Here is a 23,311-nt window from a genome sequence, read left to right as displayed (position 1 = left end):
ATGGTCAATAACCAGGGATGCAGTTGCAGACTAACATTTGGAGGGCTACAGGTTTCCCAGTCATGTTTTAGACATTGCTCTCTGTAGAGGGGAACCTGTGAATATATTGGCATCAAGTTGTGAGAACAAAGAAGGGCACTCACTTGAAAAGACCTTCCATTAAGTTGCTCACATGCAAGCTTGGTCTGCAACCCCCAGATGTGAGTCGCACTTGGTAGACCTCTGACCACTCTAGTGGTCAGATGGAATTAATATGTAAAGGATGGGGAAACTAGCTCTCTACAAGAACACAGGAGTAGCCTGTTGGATCAACCCAATGGCCCATTTAGTCCAGCCTCTTGATCACAAGAGCACTCTCCCCTCCTGTGGTTTCCAGCAACTGGCATTCAGAAGCATTGGTGAATCTGTTGTTGGACTACGAATCCCATCATCCCTGACTATTGGCCATGGTGCCTGGGACTAATGGGAATTGGACTCCATGAACATCAGGAGGACAATACTTTCTCCAGCTTTGAATAAGGTAACCAGAAACCCCAAGAAATGTAGTGTTTTTACAATTAGAATGCCTTTCTGAGGATGCTGTGACCGCCTATAGTCATGAAAGTTTGTACCAAGGGCATGATAAGTCACCCTTTTTATCCTTCCTAACCACTGCTGTAAGCATTACTCTGAGTATTTGTGAGTTTCACCGGTCAGTAGCAGTTATGGAACACAGAGCTGAGCTCTGAAGAGTCATGAATGTTGAATGGCACAGGTAGGTGGCCAAAAGGATCAAACCTCAAATACACATCAGGAAATGGAGCCTTATTTCCTTGGCAAATTAAATTCCACAAAGCTGTATGTTTCTAGCATTTGTTCCTACTGGTGGCAATCACAATTCAAGCTTTCAGTTGGTATTTTTTTTATAAAAAAAAAACCAACACAAAACAAAACTGGAACATTAATTCTCTCTATTAGCAATCAGTTTGGAAAAGATGACATTTTGCAACTATCAAATGTATTCTTTTATTTAAACATTAAGATAAAATTACAAAAGCTACTGAAGCAATGGATCTACGCAGGGAAAAGAAAGTAAAAATAACTCAAAATTACGCATGCAATCCTGAGCCTAGGCATGGAAATGCAGGAGTAGGTCCTGTTTGAATTCAGTCTGGCACCTACTCTCAAGGAAGTGTGCAAAGGACTGCAGCCTGATGGTGTAAATCCTAGACATGTCTACTTGGAAGGAAGCCCCATGCACTTGAGTGGGACTTTCTCCCAGATCAATGTGTACAGGATTGCAGCCTTTATCATTCACCAATGAAGCAAAACATACTGGAAGCAATAAAAGTTTCCGAAAGGCATGATCCCCAACAAAATAATGATATAGCTATTGGAAACAGCTGGCTTTTTTATAAAAAAACCAAAAACATAATTTCTCTCTCTCTCCCTCTCTGTCTTTTATTTATCACAACATGACATCATTATACAAAGCATTCTTTTTTTTCCCTCAAGAAGACATTCTAAATATGTTGATATCACCCTAATGGAAATGAATACTAAGCGAATGAACAGTACGTTATATCTGGCGCAGTTGGTTCTATCCTACTTTAAAAAATAAAAAAGTAATCTCATGCAATACATGTTCCGATTCCTCAACAATGATAATTAAGTGGTGGTTGGGGGGGGGGGTGTAGCTTGAATTTGAACAAAAGTATTTATTTCCCTGAAAGGCAAAATTCCTGTCACTTCTAATGAACACATAGGTAGTGGCTTGATTGTTCAAGTAATCAGTGAACCAGACTCCCAGCAAGCGCATATTAAAACTGTTCCGTGGGTCTCAAAATTCCTATGAGAATCTGGGTCAGTGGCATCATCTGTGTAATGAGAGATCTTCCACCAGGAACTTGCTCCTGCATAGGTTCCACTGGAATGGGATAATGAGAATGGCTCTTGCACATCTCCTGTTTGTCAAGTTGCAGGTCCATGTGAAAAAGTCGCTGGAGTGACCAGTGTGAGTATATATGGCAAAATCATTGCTCAATGCCTGATTTGTTGTCAACATGCTACTAGACTGGGAAACGGGTGGAACTTTGGGGGGCTTAGCGTTCCTGTCTACCTATAGGGAGTATGTTTTTGTGTGTGTGTGCATGATTAAAGTCAGAGTTCATCTATAATTTTAAATAGCCTTTAGAAAGCTGGAATATTGGTAAACCATACTTTTTTTTCCTGCCCCAAAGCCTTAAGACTAAGTATAAACATGGGCTGGATCTACACCAGGCATCCCCAAACTGCGGCCCTCCAGATGTTTTGGACTACAATTCCCATCATCCCTGACCACTGGTCCTGTTAGCTAGGGATCATGGGAGTTGTAGGCCAAAACATCTGGAGGGCCGCAGTTTGGGGATGCCTGATCTACACTCAGCTGTTTAATGTTATTAGAACGATATTAGATATATCGTTCTAAAATGTCACAGGGCATATTTGTAAAACAAAGCACTTCTTACCTTTGTTTTTTGTTTGGACAAAATGCTGTCCCTCCACTGCCGATTGCTCTCTTGTCACATTGTAATAATTAATGCATTATGAATGTTAATAGTTTGGACACCATGTGTCCATATGGTTATTGAAACCATTCCTTACCCCTTTCTTAACATTAAAAACCATGAGTGTAAATCCGCCCAGGTTCTTGAGTTTCATTCAGTTGCTGAATATAGTTACATCTGTTCTTATGTTCTGTGCTACTATAATGTTCTTTAAATATAATACCAGTTTTAAAGTTGTTGAACTGGTTGTGGATTGTGGGTTGTTGTGGGGTTTGGGGGAGGCATTTCAGTTGGAGCATTTGCAAGTAAGGGGCAGAGAAAACAAATTTATAAACAGTACTAATAAATAGCACAATAAATACATTGTGGTCCCCAATAGTGCTGGGATCAAAAGTCAAACGAGATATACATTAAGGAAACTAGCTAATTGAATTAGATTAGGGTTTACTTCCCTGATAAGAGCACTGCTTGATCTTGTTGTAGAATCTGGAATTTCGTGGAATGGTGGCAAGACAGTTCTGGACACACCGTAGGAGTGGAAAAAAGTGAATCTTGCAAGTGGGGGAGCCACATTAGAAACTAGAGATGGAAAACCTATGTTTCTCCAGGGCATGTTGGACTTCAACTCCCATAATCTCCAGCCAGCATGGCCTGTGGTCATGGACTAGACATTTGGAAAAGGTAATAACCATAACGCAAAGTTCTTTCTGGCAGGTAGTGATAGGTGAATCTGTCAGTTTCAGTTTTTCTGTTTCTTGTTTCCCCCCCAGCCTTAAGTTCCATTCTCCCCCATTTTCACATCAGTTTGAATTAAAACCACCTGCATTTTAGTGCTTATTTTTCTTAATATACAGTTTTGAATGCAATTTTGCCTAACATATACATCCTCTGCAAAGCAATTTCCCTAATACAATAATAATAGTAGTAGTAATACTTTTATTATTTATACCCCACCCATGTGCATGTGGCTGGGTATAGACACGATTAATTTAGGTCCATTAATTTCACTGTGTCTACTCTGAGCAGAACAACCCTCATTTTCACTAATATGTGCAGTTATATGCACGTTTTACTGTAGTATATGCATTTTGGTACACTTTATTTGACTGGAGAACTGCAGTGCAAAATTTAGAGAAGTGTGGATTTTGAAAGCTGGCTGTGTTCTTATTGTGTTTCTGAAAGTGTGAATTAGGTAAGTTTGCCTTTAAAAACGAACTGAATCAAATTCTTCCCCATTCCTCCTGCAGGGAAGCGATGGAAGCGATGGGAAGCCATCTGCTTTAGGTGACACATTCCTGATGGGCACAACTTTCCTGCTTTCAATGAAGAATTGGGTGGTGGCCTTATTTTCACTGAAAAGGTGTATTAAGGCTACCAAGTATTCTATGTCCCAGCATTTGAAGCTGCCTAAGTCTTCTGAAGCTAGGAGGCAGCCACTAGATCATGGGTAGGCAAGCTAAGGCCCGGGGGCTGGATCTGGCTCAATCACCTTCTAAATCTGGCCTGCGGACAGTCCAAGAATCAGAATGTTTTTACATGAGTAGGATGTGTCCTTTTACTTAAAATGCATCTCTGGGTTATTTGTGGGGCCTGCCTGGTGTTTTTACATGAGTAGAATGTGTGCTTTTATTTAAAATTCATCTCTGGGTTATTTGTGGGGCATAGAAATTTGTTCATTTCCCTTCCCCCCCCAAAAAGTCCCGCCCCCCACAAGGTCCGAGGGACAGTGGACTCGGCCCCCTGCTGAAAAAGTTTGCTGACTCCTGCACTAGATAGTTAGTGTGCCCTCATTCTTCCAGATAAATAGTTTGAAGTCATGGTCATAGGCTATAATCAAGAGGTTATTACCTATGTATGAAAAGAATCTAGACCTAGGTCTCTAAAACCTGCACCTCTCCACTATATGAGAAAAATGAAGACCCAATCAAGATCCATTCACTCTTCTCAATAACTAATCATTTAATGCAGTGTTTCTCAAACTTGAGTCTCCAGCTGTTGCTGGACTACAACTCCCATAATCCCTGACCGCTTTTCCTGCTAGCTAGTCATGGTGGGAGTTGTAGTCCAATGACAACTGGAGACCCAAGTATGAGAAACACTGATTTAATGACATAATCTAGAACTGGGCTGCTCACTGCAGGGCTCAATAGACCCATGGTTATTTTTCCAGAGGCACCAATAATATTTGGCACTGTTAATCATGAGGTCCAGGCATGGGGAACCTGTGGTTCCTCAGATGTTATTGGTGGACACCAACTCCCATCATCTTGACCACTGGTCATGCTGGATGGGCCTGATGGGAGTTGGATGATGACAACATCTGCTCTGCTATTGTTCCCCATCCCTGAGGTAGGCAGAGGAATCACATCGTGAGCTTCGCTCAAAAAGTACTGCGCTTATGTCAGGAGCTTACCTTCCAAGTCCAGGACTGCAGAATCCGGGACCGGCAGCCGTGTGACACCGGACGTTGTGTCGACATAACTTCCGGTGTCGCTTTGCCCTTCTATGGGCACCAAAATGGCCGCCGCCGGCTTCGAAAGTTGCTTCTACGCATGTCAGGAAGTGCGTCAACGCAACTTCCGGTGTCGCTCTGCCCATCTATGGGCACCAAAAATGGCTGCCGCCAACACCAGAAGTCGCGTCTATGCACTTCCGGACATGTGTAGATGCGACTTTTGAAGCTGGCGGCAGCCATTTTTGGTGCCCATAGAAGGGCAAATCAGAAAAAAAAAATGGCCGCCAGCAGGAGAAAACAACGGAGAAAAACGGGAGACAAAGTGATACGGGGACCACCAGGAAAAGGTAAGTAAAAACGGGGGGTTTCCCGGGGAAAACGGGGTACTTGGCAGCTATGGTCAGGAGTGTTACCTATTATGGCTGGGGTGAGGGGAAGCTTGCCACTGGGCTGCCAGTCACCGCAGCCCTCATAATCGAATGTGTGGCCCGTCTCTCAGATTTGCAGCTGAATGTGTGAACTGCTTTCGCTGAAAATGTCTGCCTTACCATGAAGCGATGTGAGGCCAGGTGAAGCCTGTGGTCTCTGATCTGCGATAGGTGTCCCACTCAACCATGCACACGCAACCCAAGTGTACATATGTGGATCGCCACTAATCCAAAAACCTGCCAGGAGGAGCACAACACGAGAGATGGTGAACATCCACTTGCATGTGCACAGCCAAACTATGGGCCTGCAGGGTTCTGGATCCTAGCCAGAATACTCCAGAACTGACAAACTCCAAAATAACTTGTATGAACTTTTCTGCAATGGCAGAATCCACAGTTGCCACCGATATTTACATTCAAAGTATAAAAAACTGCAGATATGCAATACAGTATGCCCAAACAGTTTAAAAAATATACCCTATTTCATTTGTAAACTATCAATGCAAGTTACTCAGCAGCCGTAGAAGCCATGTCCCATGTCTTCCATTGTCCTATAAAGATTTGTGTCTGCTGCCATTAATGTAATTGCCGGAAATATCTGAGGTTACATGTAGAAACAATCGAGGCAATGATATTTTTTTCTTTTTTTTCTTTTTGTACATATTGTTAAACATGCAAAAACTTCCTGAAGAATATTGCCCAAAGGTAGAAAGTCTTTTGGAACCTCGAATTCTCCTTGGCAGAGTTTGTTTTTGCAAGTATGGCTAACACTTGATTCAAAAGGTCCTTCCATCTATTTTGAAGAAGCATCTTTGATCACAGGTTCCCTGTTCAAATACGTAGCCCAATAGACTAAGTTAAAAGTTCCAAACAGGACCGGAAATACTATCCGGGACATCTTGTCAATCTTACTGATGCTGTTGTAGGTCTTTTTGTTTTCGGCTGGTTTTTCGGCGGGCTTGACCGGAATGGGAGCGGCATTGGAGATTACTGCAGGGGAAGAGTCCTTTGGTAAGTTTAAGGTGGGGGTCATCCGTCCGGCAGGGTAAGTGTTCATGGCTCTGCTTGCCAACAATTCACGCTCTTTTTTCTGCAAAACAACAGAAAAACCAGAACACTGGTAAAAAAAAGAGAGAAATGCACACTTAGGACATGAAGAAAGATGAGGTTTGTATGCAGAGATTATTTATGCCTTAAAAGCAATTGAGAACTAAATGGGTGTCTGCTTTATATTCTTCTAGTGGATTCTTATCCTCGCTAAAACTGTAAGGGCACTTCAGATTTATAAACCTGCAAGCAAAATAAACCCAGATTCTAAGAATGCTTTCACAAATACACATTTGAAAACATGGGGGGGGTAGTGTTTCACCACATCAATCTGATTGTACGGCAAACACAACCAATTAATCTTAATTCAGTTTGAGAATGCATCCTCTGGTTGGGTGTGTACAGAATTTATTTTAGCAAGAGGATGCAGAGAGAATGAAAAAGGGTTTTCTCCTTTACCACCCCTTAGGCTTGGAACTGGTGCTCTACTTCAGGCCTAAATATCTGAAATCAAGTCTGTTTTTTGCTATACTTTTTTGGCCTGGACCAAAATATCTCTCTCTCTCTCTCTCTCTCTCTCTCTCTCTCTCTCTCTCTCTCTCTCTCTCTCTCTCTCTCTCTCTTTCTCTCTTGGTCCAGGCCAAAAAAGTATAGCAAAAAACAGTCTTGATCTCAGATATTTAGGCCTGAAGTAGAGCAGCAAGTATCTCCCCCAACCCCAATGCACTTGGCCATCTCATGCCAGTATAAGCATGCAAGGAAGGTCGTGTTATTTTGGTAGAAATTCCCATGGGTGTCTATCCCTCTCTAGCTGTAACATACAATAACAGTAAATCAGTAAATCAAACAGTAACCATTTGCTGCCCTTTATTGATGCTCGGAATCAGCTGCTTGAGGCAGCCACCTTACTCTATCAAATGGTAGAACTGGCCCTATGACTTCCATTATCTCACTGAAGTCAAAAAGATAGTTTCTTTGCTTATGTAACATTGTGAAATGTTAGGAGGGTGATCCAGTGGAATGGCACTGTGGAAGATCACAGCAACAAGGACACTCCCTGTAGATGATGTTCGCTCGATTTGCAGGAATATGCAACTGTCCCATATGGGGATCAAACCTGCAACCTTGGCGTTATCAGCACCATGTTCTAACCAACCGAGCAATCCAGGCTACCTTCTTTTTGGCAGCCTCTAATGCCTTCTTGCCATCCCAGGCCCAGCTTCTTTTTGTGAAATAGTTGACTGTGGCGAATTCAATCAGTGCAGAAAACACAAAGGCGTAGCACACGGCTATGAACCAGTCCATTGCGGTAGCGTAGGCCACTTTTGGTAGAGAGTTGCGGGCGCTGATGCTTAAAGTTGTCATGGTAAGGACTGTAGTCACCCCTTGAAAAGAAAAGAAGGAGCATCTTTTAGAATTAGCCTTCTCCAGCCGGGTGCCTTCCATATGTTTCAGACTCCCATCAACCCCAGCCAGCATGGTCAACAATCAGGAACAATGGGAGTTGCAATCAGGGGTGGACCTTGGTAATATGGCGCCCTGTGCAAGGCCAAAATTTGATGCCCTCTCCGGCCCTCACCCCACTTTCCCAAAACTGCATAAGAGGTATTGAGCTTTGGGAAGAAGGCAGAAGGGCTCTGGTAGGGTCCTAGAGCCCTCCTTCCTCCTCCTCCTCAAAGTGCTTGCCCAGCTTTGGGAAGGTGGCAGGAGGACTCTGGGACTGTCAGAGCCCTCACACCTCCTTCCCAAAGCCAGACAAGCCCTTACTGGGTTTTGAAGTGCCCTTCTCGGCTGCACGCCCACTGCGGGCAAACTGGTGCCCTAAATCTAGTTACAGGTAGGTAGCCATGTTCGTCTGCCGTAGTCGAAACAAAATAAAAAAATTCCTTCCAGTAGCACCTTAGTGACCAACTAAGTTTGTCATTGGTAGTATCTCATTATAAAGCTATTTTTAGCCATCTCACCCCTTACTTTTTCCTGTAAGACCAATTGCAGTCGTTAACAGTCGTAACAGGTTTACCACACCTATCAGCCAATCACCCATTCCCACCACCCTTCTGAGTAATAATAATAATAATAATAATAATAATTTATTATTATTATTATTATTATTATTATTATTATTATTATTATTATTACCCCACCCATCTGCCTGGGTTTCCCCAGCCACTCTGGGTGGCTTCCAACCGAATATTAAAAACAGTATAGCATCAAACATTAAAAACTTCCCTAAACAGGGGCGCCTTCAGTTGTCTTCTAAAAGTAAAATAGTTACTTATTGCCTTGACATCTGCTGGGAGGGCGTTCCACAGGGCGCGTGCCACTACCGAGAAGGCCCTCTGTCTGGTTCCCTGCAACTTGGCTTCTCGCAACGAGGGAACCGCCAGAAGGCCCTTGGTGCTGGATCTCAGTGTCTGGGCTGAATGGTGGGGATGGAGACGCTCCTTCAGGTATACAGGACCGAGGCCATTTAGGGCTTTAAAGGTCAGTACCAACACTTTGAATTGTGCTTGGAAACGTACTGGGAGCCAGTGTAGATCTCTCAGGACCGGTGTTATGTGGTCCCGGCGTCCACTCCCAGTCACTAGTCGAGCTGCCGCATTCTGGATTAATTGCAGTTTCCGGGTCACCTTCAAAGGTAGCGCCACGTAGAGCGCATTGCAATGGTCCAAGCGGGAGATAACCACAGCATGCACCACTCTGGCGAGACAGTCTGAGTAATACCCCTCCCCACCCTCTCACTATATATAAGGTGCTACTGGAAATAATTCCTTATTTATTTTGGTGCCTTAAAACCACCTCTGCTGCAATCCAAAACATCTCAACAGCAGGCACACCGGCTTGCCCCCGTGACTGAGGGGGGCAGCACCATACACACATGCTATGCACACTGCATGATGTGCTGACATTGCTCGTGCATGCTCATGGCACTTGCACACACTGCATGGCGTGCTGACGTGTCACACGTATGCCACATGGCTTGTGATGTGACCATGCTGCACATCACACATGCATGGTGCAGTACCACATGTACCATCAGGGAATACTGAGGGGGGCCCAGGCGCCTCCCCCCCCCCAATGGTGCTCCTACTCAAGGGTGTCAGTTTGAGGAAGGTTCGAGTCGATCAGGCATGGCCAAACTTGGCCCTCCAGCTATTTTGGGACTACAATTCCCATCATCCCTGACCACTGGTCCTGTCAGCTAGGGATGATGGGAGTTGTAGTCCCAAAACAGCTGGAGGGCCAAGTTTGGCCACGTCTGGATTAGATGAACAGTGCTGGGTTTTGACCTATAAGGCCCGGGACCCTGATACCGAGGAGGAACACCTATTCCCAAGCATGCCCTCAGATCATCTTGGCAGGTCCTTCTCTAAGTGTCCTCTTATCATGAAGTAAGGCGAGTGGCTCCAAGGGAAAGGACCTCCTCATCAGTAGCTTCCCATCTGCGGAATGCTCTCTGTAAAGAGGTTTTCCTGGTAACTACACTTTAGACTTTCCATCTTCTCCCAAACCTTTCAACATCTTAAATACTGAACATCTTTTAGCATCTACCAACCTCACTGACATTTTATATAAACACACGGTTGGCTTTAGTTGCTGTGGGTTGATGGCAATTGATGAGTTTTTGCCTTGGAGGGGTGTTCTGCTCAAAAGCAAATTGTTGAATTGCAGGAATTGCGGTTTGATTGTGTTTTATCCAATAAATATTTATTGCCTGTAGCTGCAGGCGATGGCAAATGCAGTAAAATGCCTATTAGCACAGGCCTAAAAACATAGATAAATGTACACCCTGACTTTGTATGTCACCTAGAGCCACATTTGCAATTAGGGGACAAAGAAATAAAAGGAATAATTAATACTTCTAAAGATGGCGCTTGCTATTAAGCATTGATCGGCTCCTCGGAAATTGCAAAGCCTGATGCAGTGCGAGCGCCCCAATATATCAAATCTAGAGATGTGCAATACTGAGGGAGGAAAACAGAAGTCATAATGTGGGATGAAGACCCCAAACTGGATATTAACAGCATGTGGATCAGGGGAAGACATATGCCTGCAGAGACCTTCCAGGGTGACCTCCCCATGCTGAAAGTAGGATTGAAGGAAGCATTCAATTGCAGCCTGTAGAACAGGTTGTGATGTGTGCTTGGCAGCAGGGTGTGTGTGTGATGTTAACAAGAGTTTCTCCGTTTTGCATATATGCCTACAAGTCCAAAGGAGTTGGCAATCATTGACCTACATGATCTGGGTGGTTCTGGCAGTGAGGTTCCCCTGGCAGGGTCAAAATCCATACAAAGTGAGTGGCCACTACTTCAATCAAGCAGGCCGCTGTGGTTTGGCTTCAGGAATAACTGCGCCTTCTGCCCAAGCAACACAAATCAGGCTGCAAGCTGGCTGAGATGTCGGAATGCAGCTTCCTGTCCGATGGCGGACTCTAATGTTACATTTCCTTGCTTCTGTGATTGAAGCTGCGTGTAGGGGCTGTGGCCCCTGCTTCCTTCCCTGCTGGTGGGGCTGAGGGGTGGAGAGAAAAGGCAACGAACTGTCTGAGACAGAGGCATGCAAAGAGGAAAACTGGTTGGCGGGGGAAGAGTGAAGCATTGCCTCCTACCCAATGGTGGTTAGGTCACCAGGACCCCTGGTTAGGGTTCTCATTCCCCTGCCTTAGAGTAAAGGTCACTTGAAAAGAAGCACCAGAGAGAAGTGAAATACTTGCCAAAGACTGTTCTAGCAGGGACAGATTCTCTGTTTAACCAAAACGATACTTGGGATAAGATCACCGTCATAATACAAGGAAGGTATGTCTGGATGACGAAATAGCCAATCTTTCTTTTCAGGTGAAAGTGTGCTCTCATGATGGTATATTCACCTAAGGTGGCAGAAGAGGAGAGAACGACACACATAAGTTATCAACAAAAGCCAGAGCGCCACCAGTTCACAAACAGCTGTCTTCTGTCTAACAGTTCTCCCATATGACAATCTTGGATGGTTCAAACAAAAGAAATGAACGGAGGACTTCTTTTTGTACCCATAAGCCACTGGCTGGGAACAAAAGCATACACACCATACATTTTAAACGCTCCACTCCAAAGAATCCTCAGAAATATTTACCCCTTGGAGAGTAACAATCCTCAGCACCCTTAACCACAATTCCCAGATCTTTGTGCAGGGCACGGTGTGCTATAAAGTAAGGTGTGGACACAATTAGAGCCAAGCAAGACCCATCCACTTGAAGCTTATTTCTAAGCTGAGATGCTCTCTGGTACCCATGCTTCATAGACTTCATTCATAGTGTTTCAACTTGGGCTAGCACCCTGCCCATCTACCCAGTTGTTGGCGAAGAAGAGTGAGCTCCCATGGTCCCATTCAATCCATGTTGAGGCCTCAACTTGGATGCTGGAAAATGCTTCCCCATAAGAGTTTTTTTTATGGAGCAGCTGTTATGTAGAGTATTTATTCTGGAACACTGCATGACTTATGGGGGAATCCTCATGCTTCTACCACACATTTTCAGTGACAATTAGCACTGCCAAGGATTCTCTCCCCTTGTTGTGGAGGATCAATTAGTCTTTGTCCTTCTAGTGCCCTCAATAAATTTTAGATTACAATGCCCATTAGAGGTGCCAACTTGAATAAAATATGGGGGGGGCAGGTAAGCGCCACCCAGCATAATCAATCACAAGATATGCCACATGCACACAATTTGAATTACAATGCCCATCAACTGGGGGTGGGGTGGGCTTGACCCCCTCAAATATTTTATTGGCGCTGCTGAAGGGACCTAGGAGTTGGCTCCTATGATTGTGATCCAAAACATCTGGAGGGCGCCAGGTTGGCAAAGGCTGCAGTATAGTTACTGCCACATGGACACATTTCTGTGGCTTCCACTGGAGGCCCCCCCCCATCTCATGGTGGAAGGTCTGTATCATTTCCACAGAGAGTTCCTACCTCTTATAATTGTACAGCAGGCAATTACTGTGTCCTGAATTATTGTAGCTTGTCTCCTTGTAGCTTTAGATATGACATCACCAGGGCTGAACTCAATGCAAATTTACTTTATGCAATCCTGTGCACACCTTAAACGAGAATTTTCCTTTGATCCTAATAATCCATAAATATGTGGATCTATTTGCACCAGTGGCAAGGTGATGCCATAGCAAACTATCAAGGACTAATGTGCTACCAATTTTTGCATCTACTGAATGCATGAAGAGATGTTCAACATTCAGAGAACATAATTCTTCCTACCAAGCAGACTTCAGGAGCTCCAGACAGTAGAGATTGTGCATGGTTCGGATCTTGCAACAGGATTAACTCAAGGCAAGATGCGTATTTGCTGTGAGGAGGAACCTAGACTAAAAGCTGAATATGCTGGATCTATAACGTAGTCTGATTTAAAATAAATGAATCAAGTCCCCCACAAAAACTTAGTGTCTCATTTAGGGGCAAGCAGGCACCAAACGGGTCCAAGTGAGAGCAAGAAATATATAGGAAAGTGCCGTCCTTTTTCTCAAAAGGCATTTGGCTCCTCAAAATTGGCAAGGCCCTAAAGTTCTACATCCTTTGAGTCCAGGTCTTTCAATCTGAGATCCACCGCAAAATCTCTTCTTGAGATTAGTGCTTCTTAGCAAAGACCTGCAGTGGCTGTCCCAAATGTTGGTTCCATGGATCCTGGCACTCTATCCCAAGTAAGGTGACCCACATGGCAGAAGCAGCCCTCTGCATCATGCTCACCCCACTGAAAGCAACACATTAATCATTTCTTTATTGCTATTTATATCCTACCTTTTCTCCAAGGTGGCATACATAGTTCTTGCCACCCCCATTTTATCCTCACAACAACCCTGCAATGCAGGTTAAACTGAGAGTGAGCAATTGCCTAAAATCACCCAACGAACTTCATGGCTGCATGGGGATTCGAATCCCCATCTCCCAAGTCTTAATCAAACACTGACCCCACCACATCACACTGGCTCCTTTGATTTCCAACAAGCTTATTGCAGGCAGTATCCATGCATGATGTGGTTTTGGATTTTGGACCAATTTGATTTCATTTCCCAGTGAAGAGCAGAAGCAGCCCTCGCTGTGAGAGCATCTACTTCGTATCATCCTGAACCTTCCACCTCCCCACCAATTGTTGCATGGTTTAAAATAAAAATGGCATATTATTTATAGGTTGTTTGGTGCTGTGTGTGTGGTTTCTTCTTTTTTAAAAAAGAAGCAATTGCAAAGGGGGGAAATGAGGAAGGAGAAGAATACGCAAACTGTGGAAATCTTTCACAGGTCTATGCTTGTTATTTTCAGATCCTGCAGCTCTGTGGAAGGACAGAACATCTTGGAAATCCGTTCACAAGTAACCCCGATTACAGGCCTCCTGCGAGCTTGATGAAGCCCAGAAAATCCATAGCTGACTGATGCTTCCCCTGTGTAAAATCGGATTTTTGTATTTTGCTAATCCCTGGTTACAATCTGTGTCCTGCTCTTTGTGATCCACCCTGCAATCAGAACCCAGCCTGCCCAGATGTAACCTGGGACGTTAGCAAGGGGGGAAAGAAAGCAGAAGACTGGGAGGGGGAGAATGAAAGGGGGGGAAGCAAACCTATTGATGTTGAAAACCAACATTTTATTTGCTTAAATCTTTGCAAGCCTTAAGGGAGGCGGTGCCCCCGGGCACTAATATTCTGATTTCTGTTACGAATCCTGCTGCTTCCTTGAGGCTGCAGCTTCCCCCACCCCCTTCGCAAGTGCCCTGCAGAGTACTGGCCGAGTTGAGTCCCCTGGCACCCTGGAGCGCCCACTGCTCGCTTGGGATTGTGGTTTTGCTCCGAGGAGCCGCGCACGACCCTAGGAGATGCCTCGACACGCGCTCTGGGTCTTCCTCTTGGCGATTCTGAAGGCGAAAGGGGAGCTGCCTTTCATCGCAGAGAACAATGCCGCGATGATGGTGAACTGGTAAGAAACTCGGTCGCCTGCTGCTGCTGCCTGCCTGCCCTGGTTTCATCGTACAGGTGCTCCTCTAACTTCCACCATCCCTCCTCCCCTCCCCCTCCCCCCAAAAACCCCGAAAGCTTTTGACTTGTGGATCGGTGCGCGCTTGTTTTGTGTAGCCCTGGATGTGAGGTTGGGGGGGGGATAATCGGTGCGATCTGAGCTTTGATCAGACAATTGCCAGGTTTGTGGCGCTCCGTGCGAAGTTCCCTTCTGCCGCCGCCGCCCCTTCCTCCTCGCCCACCCACCCCCTTATTGTCGCCCTTTGGATTTCAAAAGCAGCCCGCTGGGCTCTCGGCGGGTCGCCGCTTTGGGAAGAGCTGCGGGCGCCTTTGCTGATGCGAACGAGGCAGCTTGGAGCTGTGCCATCGCTTCTCCTTCCCATTAGCCCAGTGTCTGCCTTTGTCTCCATTAAGGGATCCCTTAAAAATAGCCCTTCCCCTGATCGAACAGGCAGCTCCTCCGCCCCACCCCGGATAAGTCTCCTGAATCAGCCCCGGGGGACCCTGCTGGTTTTCCTCCGGAGGTGTGCGCCACCACCCCGGTGACAAAGGAGCTCCGCGTTTCCTTCGGCGGCGTCTCCCCCGATGGGCGCAGCATGAGGCCCCCTTGCTCTCTCTTCTGGTCCCTCCGCCCCGGGCGAGGTGCTTAGTTTCTAATTACCGCACAACGCCAATCCCGCCTCGTTCTCAGCAGCGAATGCGAGGCCGTTATGTAACCTGTTGCAGCCCCTCTGTCTGCCGTCCCCATGTGACTCCCGGGCCTTGGTCCGGGGCCGCTGCCCTCCTCCGCACCCTCCGAACGCGCCGCAGCCAATCGCCGGTCAGGATTGCCCTGACATAGAACCCCGAGCCAGGCCGGGAGCGGGGGAGGGGGGGTCTCACGTGGGTGGCTGGCCCCGGGATTAAAGCTTCTTTAGTTCCCTAATGCTGCCACATCTGGCGCCTCCACTTCCAGTTAGGGAGGAAATGGGAGAATCCTTCGGGTTAGCGCCTCCTTTGCAGCCACGTGGTCCTTCGGACACGCTGCAAAGCTAGGCAACAGCTGCCACTTCCCCCCACCCACCCACTTCCCCCCTCCCCCGCCCGCCTCCAAATGCGTTTCATCAAACAAATCATTTTAAAGCTCGAGAGGGAGGGAGAGATCAAAACGCGTAGGCGGTTGTTCGCCTCCTGCAGGAGGGGAATAAGCCGGCACGAGCGAAAGCAGCCTCTGCAAAACGCGGGGGCCTTGTCCCCGGTTCCCCTCAAGGGCTCAGGCAAGCGGGCCTTCCTTTCCTTAGCGCCAAAGTGTCGGACTATGATGCTGCTGCTGCCGCCGCCACAGAGGATTTGGGCTTTGGTGGAGCAGCTACACGAAGGCAGCCATCCAACAGGCGCAGCTTTCCCCGGGTTGTAGAGGTGCACCGGCGAGGGAATGCTGCGCCTCTTGGATTTGTGCTCATGCAGCTGTTAAAGAGACAGGGAGGGAAATACGGCAAGTTCAAGAGGTAGCCTATTCAAGGATTGATTTATGCTGCTTGCTAGGTGTGTCTTGTATTCAGGACATGGACAAAGAATAGTATTTCCTTTGGGTTGCTAGGTTTCTGTCACTTTTAGAGCAGGAGTGGGGAACTGTGGGGCCCTTTGGATGTTGCTGAACCCCAACTCTCATCAGCTTCAGCTGATGGGGCCCATGTGGGAACTGTAGTTCAACAGTATCTGGCAGGCTACAGGTTCCCTATCTATGTTTTACAGATTGTGTCCCCCACCCCCACCCCAAACATAGTCCCAAAGACTAAGCTCCCTTTTCACCACAATACCTATAGCTGCCTTTGGGTACATACCCAAGTTTCTACCTTTTCACTCTGTATTAATTGAATGAGAATCACTACGGTCTCATGCACACATGTAGCCAGGCACAGACGGGAGATTGGAATCCTCCTCCACGTACCTAAAAGAGTGTGTGATGTAGGCCAAGTGGCACATACATCAGCCTAGATGTGTGGTGGCCCAAATCGAACATGAGAAAAAGCATGCAAAATCAGGGAGTCTTTGCATGACACATTTGTGTCACACATATATGGTAGAGAAAGACTGAAAATGCATGTGGTGTTTTGGATCCTGGACACTGCCCGAGGACGAATCAGTCATACCATACCTGACTGCATGCTCACAGTCATCAAAGCCACCAAACTGGTGGCACACACATGCAATATTCTCACTGGAGCACTGCAGTATCCAGTCATGACTTGCCATGGGGGAAGGAGCCATCTGGGATGATGGAAGCTGTTGTCCACCAAAATGGGAAGAGCTGCAGTTCCCCATTCCTGCCACAAGGCTATTCAGTGGGTTCTGCTCAAGCAAGTGGTATATATGCATGCTTGAGCAGGTATTGCCTCCTTTTCCAACCCACACCCAAACAAGACAGCAGTGAGCAGTGGTTGGAATGCTGGGTTCTAATGCCCAGTTAGCCATGAAGCTTGCTGAATGACCTTGGGGGCCCATCACATCCTCTCAGCCTAACCTATCTCACAGGGTTGTTATGAGAAAATAATGGAGAGGGGGAGAATGCTTTAGCTCCTTGGAGCAACGCTGGAATACAGATGCAACGATACATAAATAAGACGGGCAAGGGAGCACCAATTATTTATCCACACTCACTGTGAGAACAAAATAGGGAAGTGAAAATATAACCAACTGGTGGTAAATGACCTGAAATTTCCAGAAGTGAATCTCTCATTTTCCACATTGACTAAAACATTGCAGGTCCAGGTGGCTTCAGTGCTAGGAGTGCTTTCTACCAGCTTGGGCTGAGGTGCCACCCACAGCCATTCATATAATTTAGGTACAGTGGTTCATGCATTGGTATCCTCAATACTTGATTATTTCAATGCACTTCAGTCTGCCCTTGAGGTTGATCCTCAAGCTGCAGCTGGTGCTGAATGCAGCTGTTAGATTGCTATGTGAAGAAGGCTACTATTATCATGTAACACCTTTGCTCAGGGAATTGCAGTGGCTGCCAATATGCTACAAGGCCAAGCTCAATGTTTTATTGTTGGTATATACAGTACCAGTAACATCCTCTACATCTCAAGAACAGGTAACCTGAGAGAACAGCTCCACCATGTTTGTTCTCCCTGCACACCACTGCTGGACCACAGCAGTCCACAACTGCTGACAGTATCCCATGGCTAAGTGGGTCAGTTGGCTTTCAGTGCCATTCCACCATGTTTTTTTTAAAAAATGGTGCAATACCAAGCTAGGGAAAAAAACCTGATTTTTTTATAGCTTGGTATTGTTTTTGAATTTGTTCACAATCAGCATTTTGAATCTGCCTGACTCTTGTTTCATCCTGATATTCTAATGTTTCTGTGATGTGTTACTTAGATGTTTTGATGTTCAGGAATCTAAACCTTTTGCAAAAATAAACACATGAGTTGTCAAAAACAGTGTCCCTTCTCCCTCCTCACCTGTACTGGTAGTGATGTTCTCAGAACCGACAGTTTGCCCCATCAAGTGATACTGGTTGAGCCTTGAACCGTCTTCTGCTACTACCACGGATGCCGCTGGGCTGTGAGTCCACACATAGATCACTTCGGAATTGGGATAAGCATCTGGCAAAAGAGCATGTGAGAAATTGCGCCTGGAGATTAATATTCATAGACTTGAAATTGTACACGATAAGCAGGGCTTAATTCCAAAGCTCAGCTCCGGAATCTCTTGCTAGTGTCAGGATTCAGTCCTGCACACATTTTATTCTAACATCAATGGAGACAGAGAGATTGGTATTCCCCCCCCCACCTAGTCCGCACACATTCTAGATCTGTTGCATATTTTTGCTCTGAAAAACATTTTTTGAGCAACTGGTTTCTTTCTGAAAATAAAAGCTCATTGTAGGCTTATTCTAGACAGCCCCATAGTGTGTCCATTCGAAAACAGGTGAAAACAGGTGTAGGCAAGCCCAGCAATGGGGGCTGTATCTGCACCTGCCCAATGACATTGTGGGTGGATTGCAAGCACCACTTCATTCACCTGGAACATGTGCAGGGAGGAAAATGTGTGGATATCCTAACCGGGGAGGGTTTCTAAATGCATATCAAGTAACTGCCCCCACCTTTGTGGACAGCAGAATTTAGAATCAATCAAATGAAAGCAGCTTATTAAAGACAAATATGAAAGATTCCCGGCTGAGGGAAACTACATATTTGTGGTACAAATGGGTTAGTGCGCATACATCCAAAGACTGAGGATATGCATGGTGACCAAAAGAGGATCTTGTATAGTGGGAGATAGAGAGAGAAGGTTTTCGGGCAGAGTGTTTAGACACAAATCTCTCCCTTTATGGAAATTCAGCACCAGTTTTAAAATGTAATGGAAAATGCTCTTGTAAATGTATACCCTTTCTTATTCCTAGGCCTCGGGATCTATCATAATGTTTCCATATTTCATTACTCATTTAGCCTGCAAGGTAGGTGACTACTATATATTATAGATGGAAAGCAGAGACCGGGAAACAGTCAATTTCACAGAGCCATTCATCAGCGGATGGCTGTGATGAGCCTCCAAGCATTTCGAAATTCCTGTGCAGAAGGCAATTCCATTAACATTCAAATGGTGAGCAGATCAGCACATGTCTTCTCCAAATTGCACAACAGGCTGCTACTTCTGAGCTTGTGTGCACCCTATTTATATGACAAAACAGCGGTGCGTGCAGTTGTCATGTGAGGTTGCCTATATGAGACTTGCATGCCTGTTAGAAAATTGATTGTAATAATCCGTGTAGCTTTCAATATAGCATAGAGAAATATATATGTCAAGCATCCATGGATTGTGACCAGAGCTGGCTCCGTTTTTTGTAGGCCCCAGGCAGTAGCTTGACCATAGAGTATTTGCTTTGAATGCAGAAGGTCTTAGGCTCAATCCCAGGCATCTCCAGGTAGAACTAGGAAAGACTCCTGTCTACAATCTTGGGAAGCTGCTGAGAAGGAGTAGGGCCCTATTATTCCTGACCATTGACCATGATGGATGGTTCTCATGAGGGTTGGAGTCCAACAATATCTGCAGGGCCACAAGTTTGGATTCTACTGTACACAATACTGACCTTGATGGACCAATGGTTTGACTCGCTATCAGGTAGCTCAATGAGTTCTATCTTCTGTAGGTTCCTACTCTGCCATATAATGACACAAGCAAATGAGCAGGGTGGCTTCTGAAGAAAGGGACCAGGTGCCTGGGATATCATGTCCCCCCTGCCCCCTGTATGCTGCTGACATGCCAACTTGAGATCTGCAGCAGATGGGCTGCAACTAGCTTTCTGTGGGGGAAGAGCAGCTGTGGAGGGCAGGATTTGGAGCCTGGTGCTGATGGGTGACGACTACTGCTGCTTCAGAACCAGCCAGGTTGGTTGGCCTAGGGATTCTCCTTCTCCTTCTCCTTCTCCTTCTCCTTCTCCTTCTCCTTCTCCTTCTCCTTCTCCTTCTCCTTCTCCTCCTCCTCCTCCTCCTCCTCCTTCTCCTTCTCCTTCTCCTTCTCCTCCTCCTCCCATCACTCTGGTCATGGCACCACTGCTGTGCCCACCTGAGAGTGACTGCGTGACTTTCATAGCTTTATCTGAGCCTGTGCACAAGAAAGACCAAAGATGGCAAGTTGTTCCCTACAAGCAATGGTGGCCTTACTGCTCCAACCTCACTGCTGATAGGATGCCAAGCTAGCTGCTGCCCCCACCAGTCATATTCAGTAGTCCACCCAAAGCCAGTAAGCCTCTTGGGTTTTCTGTCTGCCTGGGGTTGTGAAGGCAAAGGCATTGTCAAAATATATGGCTGGAGGCTATATTTGGCCTAGGACAGGGTGGGAGCAAACATTGTAGAAGCCTGATTTAAATGCTGGAAGGAGGATATATATCAAGAAGAGCCTTATTGAGCAAATTAGGAGAATTAATTGTTACAAGAGCTGTATAAAACTTCAAGCTGTAGGAAGGTAATTGCATTACTCCTAAATAAGCAGCGCAGAATCACTAGGGGGGGGGGATGGTGCTGTTTTCAGCCTAGTAGTTACTGTTTCATTATGTGATTTTAAAGTATTTTAACAATGCAGACTGCGTTACCTTGCACAATGTAAGGAAAAGAGAGAGGATGTTCAAACTTCATCAGTGTCTCTCAATACTCTCTTAGCTGCCTTATGATTTGACATCCATATAACTACAGTAATAATAGTGCAACTGTAATTCAGGAAAATATGTCTTTGGTACTAATTTGATATTTCTCGAAAGAGTTATTCCTACCAGCTGCAATTTTTATTTTACTTTAAAGGATACTCAAGGGACATAAAGAGGGGGATGCAATGTGTAATAGCCACAATATATAACAGCCAAATCCCTTGGTTTTTGCTTTCATGCTATTCCCCCCCCCCATAATAAATAAATGAAGTGAGTGCCTTAAGGTGAACAGATTACATGCTCTGAGGGCTACATTCTAATTCAAGTGTCTTCCGTGTAGGAATTTTGCAATACTGAAAACAGTCTCAGGATCTCAGCCCAGGTCCTTTAGCCCAACTTCCTAGCTGCTGGTCTACAATGACTATGAGGCAAAATGAGGATGCAACAATGTTCCCAAATGTCTAACTTATTCACAAATGAACAATTCCTGTTTTAAACCATTATAGGGAAACAAACATTGGGGGAGAAGAATACATTATTCCTACTCTTGTAACATGGAACACTTACTGGATGGATTTGAAGTTGCCTGCGGGGAGGGGAGGAATAAGCATTTCAAATGGTAATAACATTGCCAAATTGGAACAATATTCCAATTTGACATATTTTGGCCAGAGTACCACTATTGGTGCGATTTGCACATCCAATGTGACTTTTACAATGCAGGGTTGGATTGCAAGAGTAGCCCCCTCCTCAGTTTTCTTGGATCTCCAGTATTTTCTGTCCCCCTTCTTTCCTTCCTCTTGCTCATTGATGTTAATATTTATAGTGGAATATTTATTTTTGGATGCAACATTTGATCTGGAATGAATCTGAAAATTGATTCTGAACTGCGCGTTGACAGTGGCTGCATAATTATCTCTCTAGGGGAAGCAGCCAGAATCGGTTATTTCGGCTGCTATTGTTTTTTTCCTTTGTGCGCTCTCCTGCTACGCTTGCCGACTTATTGTCACTATAAATCTCGCTTTTTAAAAGGGCCCTAATGGCTGAGCATTGAAAGAGGGTGATTTTGAAGCCATCTCTTTAGAAACTGAAACTATACAGGGCAGTTCTAAATAGACTGGAGCTCTTGTAAGCATGACAACAAGGCAGTGACTTCCAAAGAACAATAAAGTATGGGAGCCCAATTGGGTGGAGTCCAGCATCCAAAATCATGTTACTTTGTTGCAGCTTTAACCACAAGTGTTGGTTCCAAATAGGGTTGCCACCTTTGGTCAGGCAAAATATGGGACAGGTAGGGGGAGGGATTGGGGTGCCCACCCCTTAACTCACATAGACAGGCAGGGGCCAGCTCCCATGGGAGACTTGAGCCACAGCTCTAGCCTCTTGCCCATGCTGGTGTCAGAAGAGGCTCGAGCGTGGAGGAGGGAGGAGGAGAGCTCAGATTAGAGTGACAGAGGGAGTCAAGTGAGAGCGGAGCTGCACAGTGTTAAATCAGTGGCTGGTGGCTGAGGAGGTCTCTCCTTTCCCCTTCTTTCTATTGTCACTCGTGCCAGGCTGGGCTCCTTGTCAGCTGCACCAACAGTGATGCAGCCACCATTTTTGGTTGGCCGAACTCAAATATGGAGGGGAAAGGTATCCCGTTTGAAATCCAAATGGGACAGGAGACATTTTTGTCCCAAAACAGGGCAGTCCCATTTTTTAGGGGTGGGTGGCAACCCTCATTCTAAAAAAGCTGTAAATCAGGGTTGGGTGGGAGGGAACTAAAGGTTGCATACACTTTCTATCAAATATGTAAATTTAAGTATCAAATTAAAATATAAGAGATTTATAAAAATAAATGTTATCAAGTTATTTTGTATACTACAAAATATACATAATATAATGGCATGTGGGTGGCACTGTGGTCTAAACCACTGAGCTTAGGGCTTGCCGATTGAGAAGGTCGGCGGTTCGAATCCCTGCGACAGGGTGAGCTCCCATTGCTCAGTCCCTGCTCCTGCCAACCTGGCAGTTCGAAAGCACGTCAAAGTGCAAGTAGATAAATAGGTACCGCTCTGGCGGGAAAGTAAATGGCATTTCCATGCGCTGCTCTGGTTCACCAGAAGTGGCTTTGTCATGCTGGCCACATGACCTGGAAGCTGTACGCCGGCTCCCTTGGCCAATAAAGCGAGATGAGCGCCGCAACCCAAGGGTCATCTGCGACTGGACCTAACGGTCAGGGGTCCCTTTACCTTTTACCATGCATAATGGCTGCCCCCATTCTGTGGAACAGCATCCATGTTGAAATATGACAGGTACACACTATCAACATAGCTGCCAAGTTTTCCCTTTTCTCGCGAGGAAGCCTATTCAGCATAAGGGAAAATCCCTTAAAAAAAGGGATAACTTGGCAGCTATGACTATCAATCCTATTCAAAGCTGGGGTTTCCAGCAGTGATAGTAAACCCCCGTAAACCAGTGTGGCACAGTCAGTGACTGGGGATAAACAAGAAAAAGCACAGCATAGTAGACAGCTTCTGATAGTTCAGCTGGAGGACCAAGCTCCAGCTTCTAGAAGAAGGCAAAATAAGCAAATCAATCTTATGATCTCCAGCCCAATGTGGGCTGAAGGAAAATGGTGTCATTACCCAAATATTGTATGCAGTCAGAGCCGTGAAATCCAAACATTGCCAGTAGAGCATGTCATTTGTATTATGTAGGGAATAGCCACCCCACCAGCCATTCTGATGTAGATC

At 45.7% G+C, this 23,311-nt stretch overlaps 1 protein-coding gene across 1 annotated transcript in view; it reads right to left on the bottom strand.

The window, feature by feature from the left end:
* Positions 1-6,072: 6,072 nt before the first annotated feature.
* GABRA5 (gamma-aminobutyric acid type A receptor subunit alpha5) overlaps positions 6,073-23,311 on the bottom strand; it is a 66,648-nt gene continuing 49,409 nt past the window's right edge. The window contains exons 6-9 of the mRNA XM_035116194.3: positions 17,893-18,036; positions 11,170-11,322; positions 7,629-7,840; positions 6,073-6,498 (exon numbers count right to left, since the gene is read on the bottom strand). Of these exons, the coding sequence (XP_034972085.1) occupies positions 6,202-6,498; positions 7,629-7,840; positions 11,170-11,322; positions 17,893-18,036 (806 nt within the window). The 3' untranslated portion in view covers positions 6,073-6,201. The remainder of the gene's footprint in view (positions 6,499-7,628; positions 7,841-11,169; positions 11,323-17,892; positions 18,037-23,311) is intronic.

Source organism: Zootoca vivipara, chromosome 4, assembly GCF_965207765.1.
Source record: "Zootoca vivipara chromosome 4, rZooViv2.hap1.1, whole genome shotgun sequence".
Taxonomy (NCBI): domain Eukaryota; kingdom Metazoa; phylum Chordata; class Lepidosauria; order Squamata; family Lacertidae; genus Zootoca; species Zootoca vivipara.
Note: the sequence above shows the minus strand (reverse complement) of the source record. Positions and strands in the feature narration are given on the sequence as shown.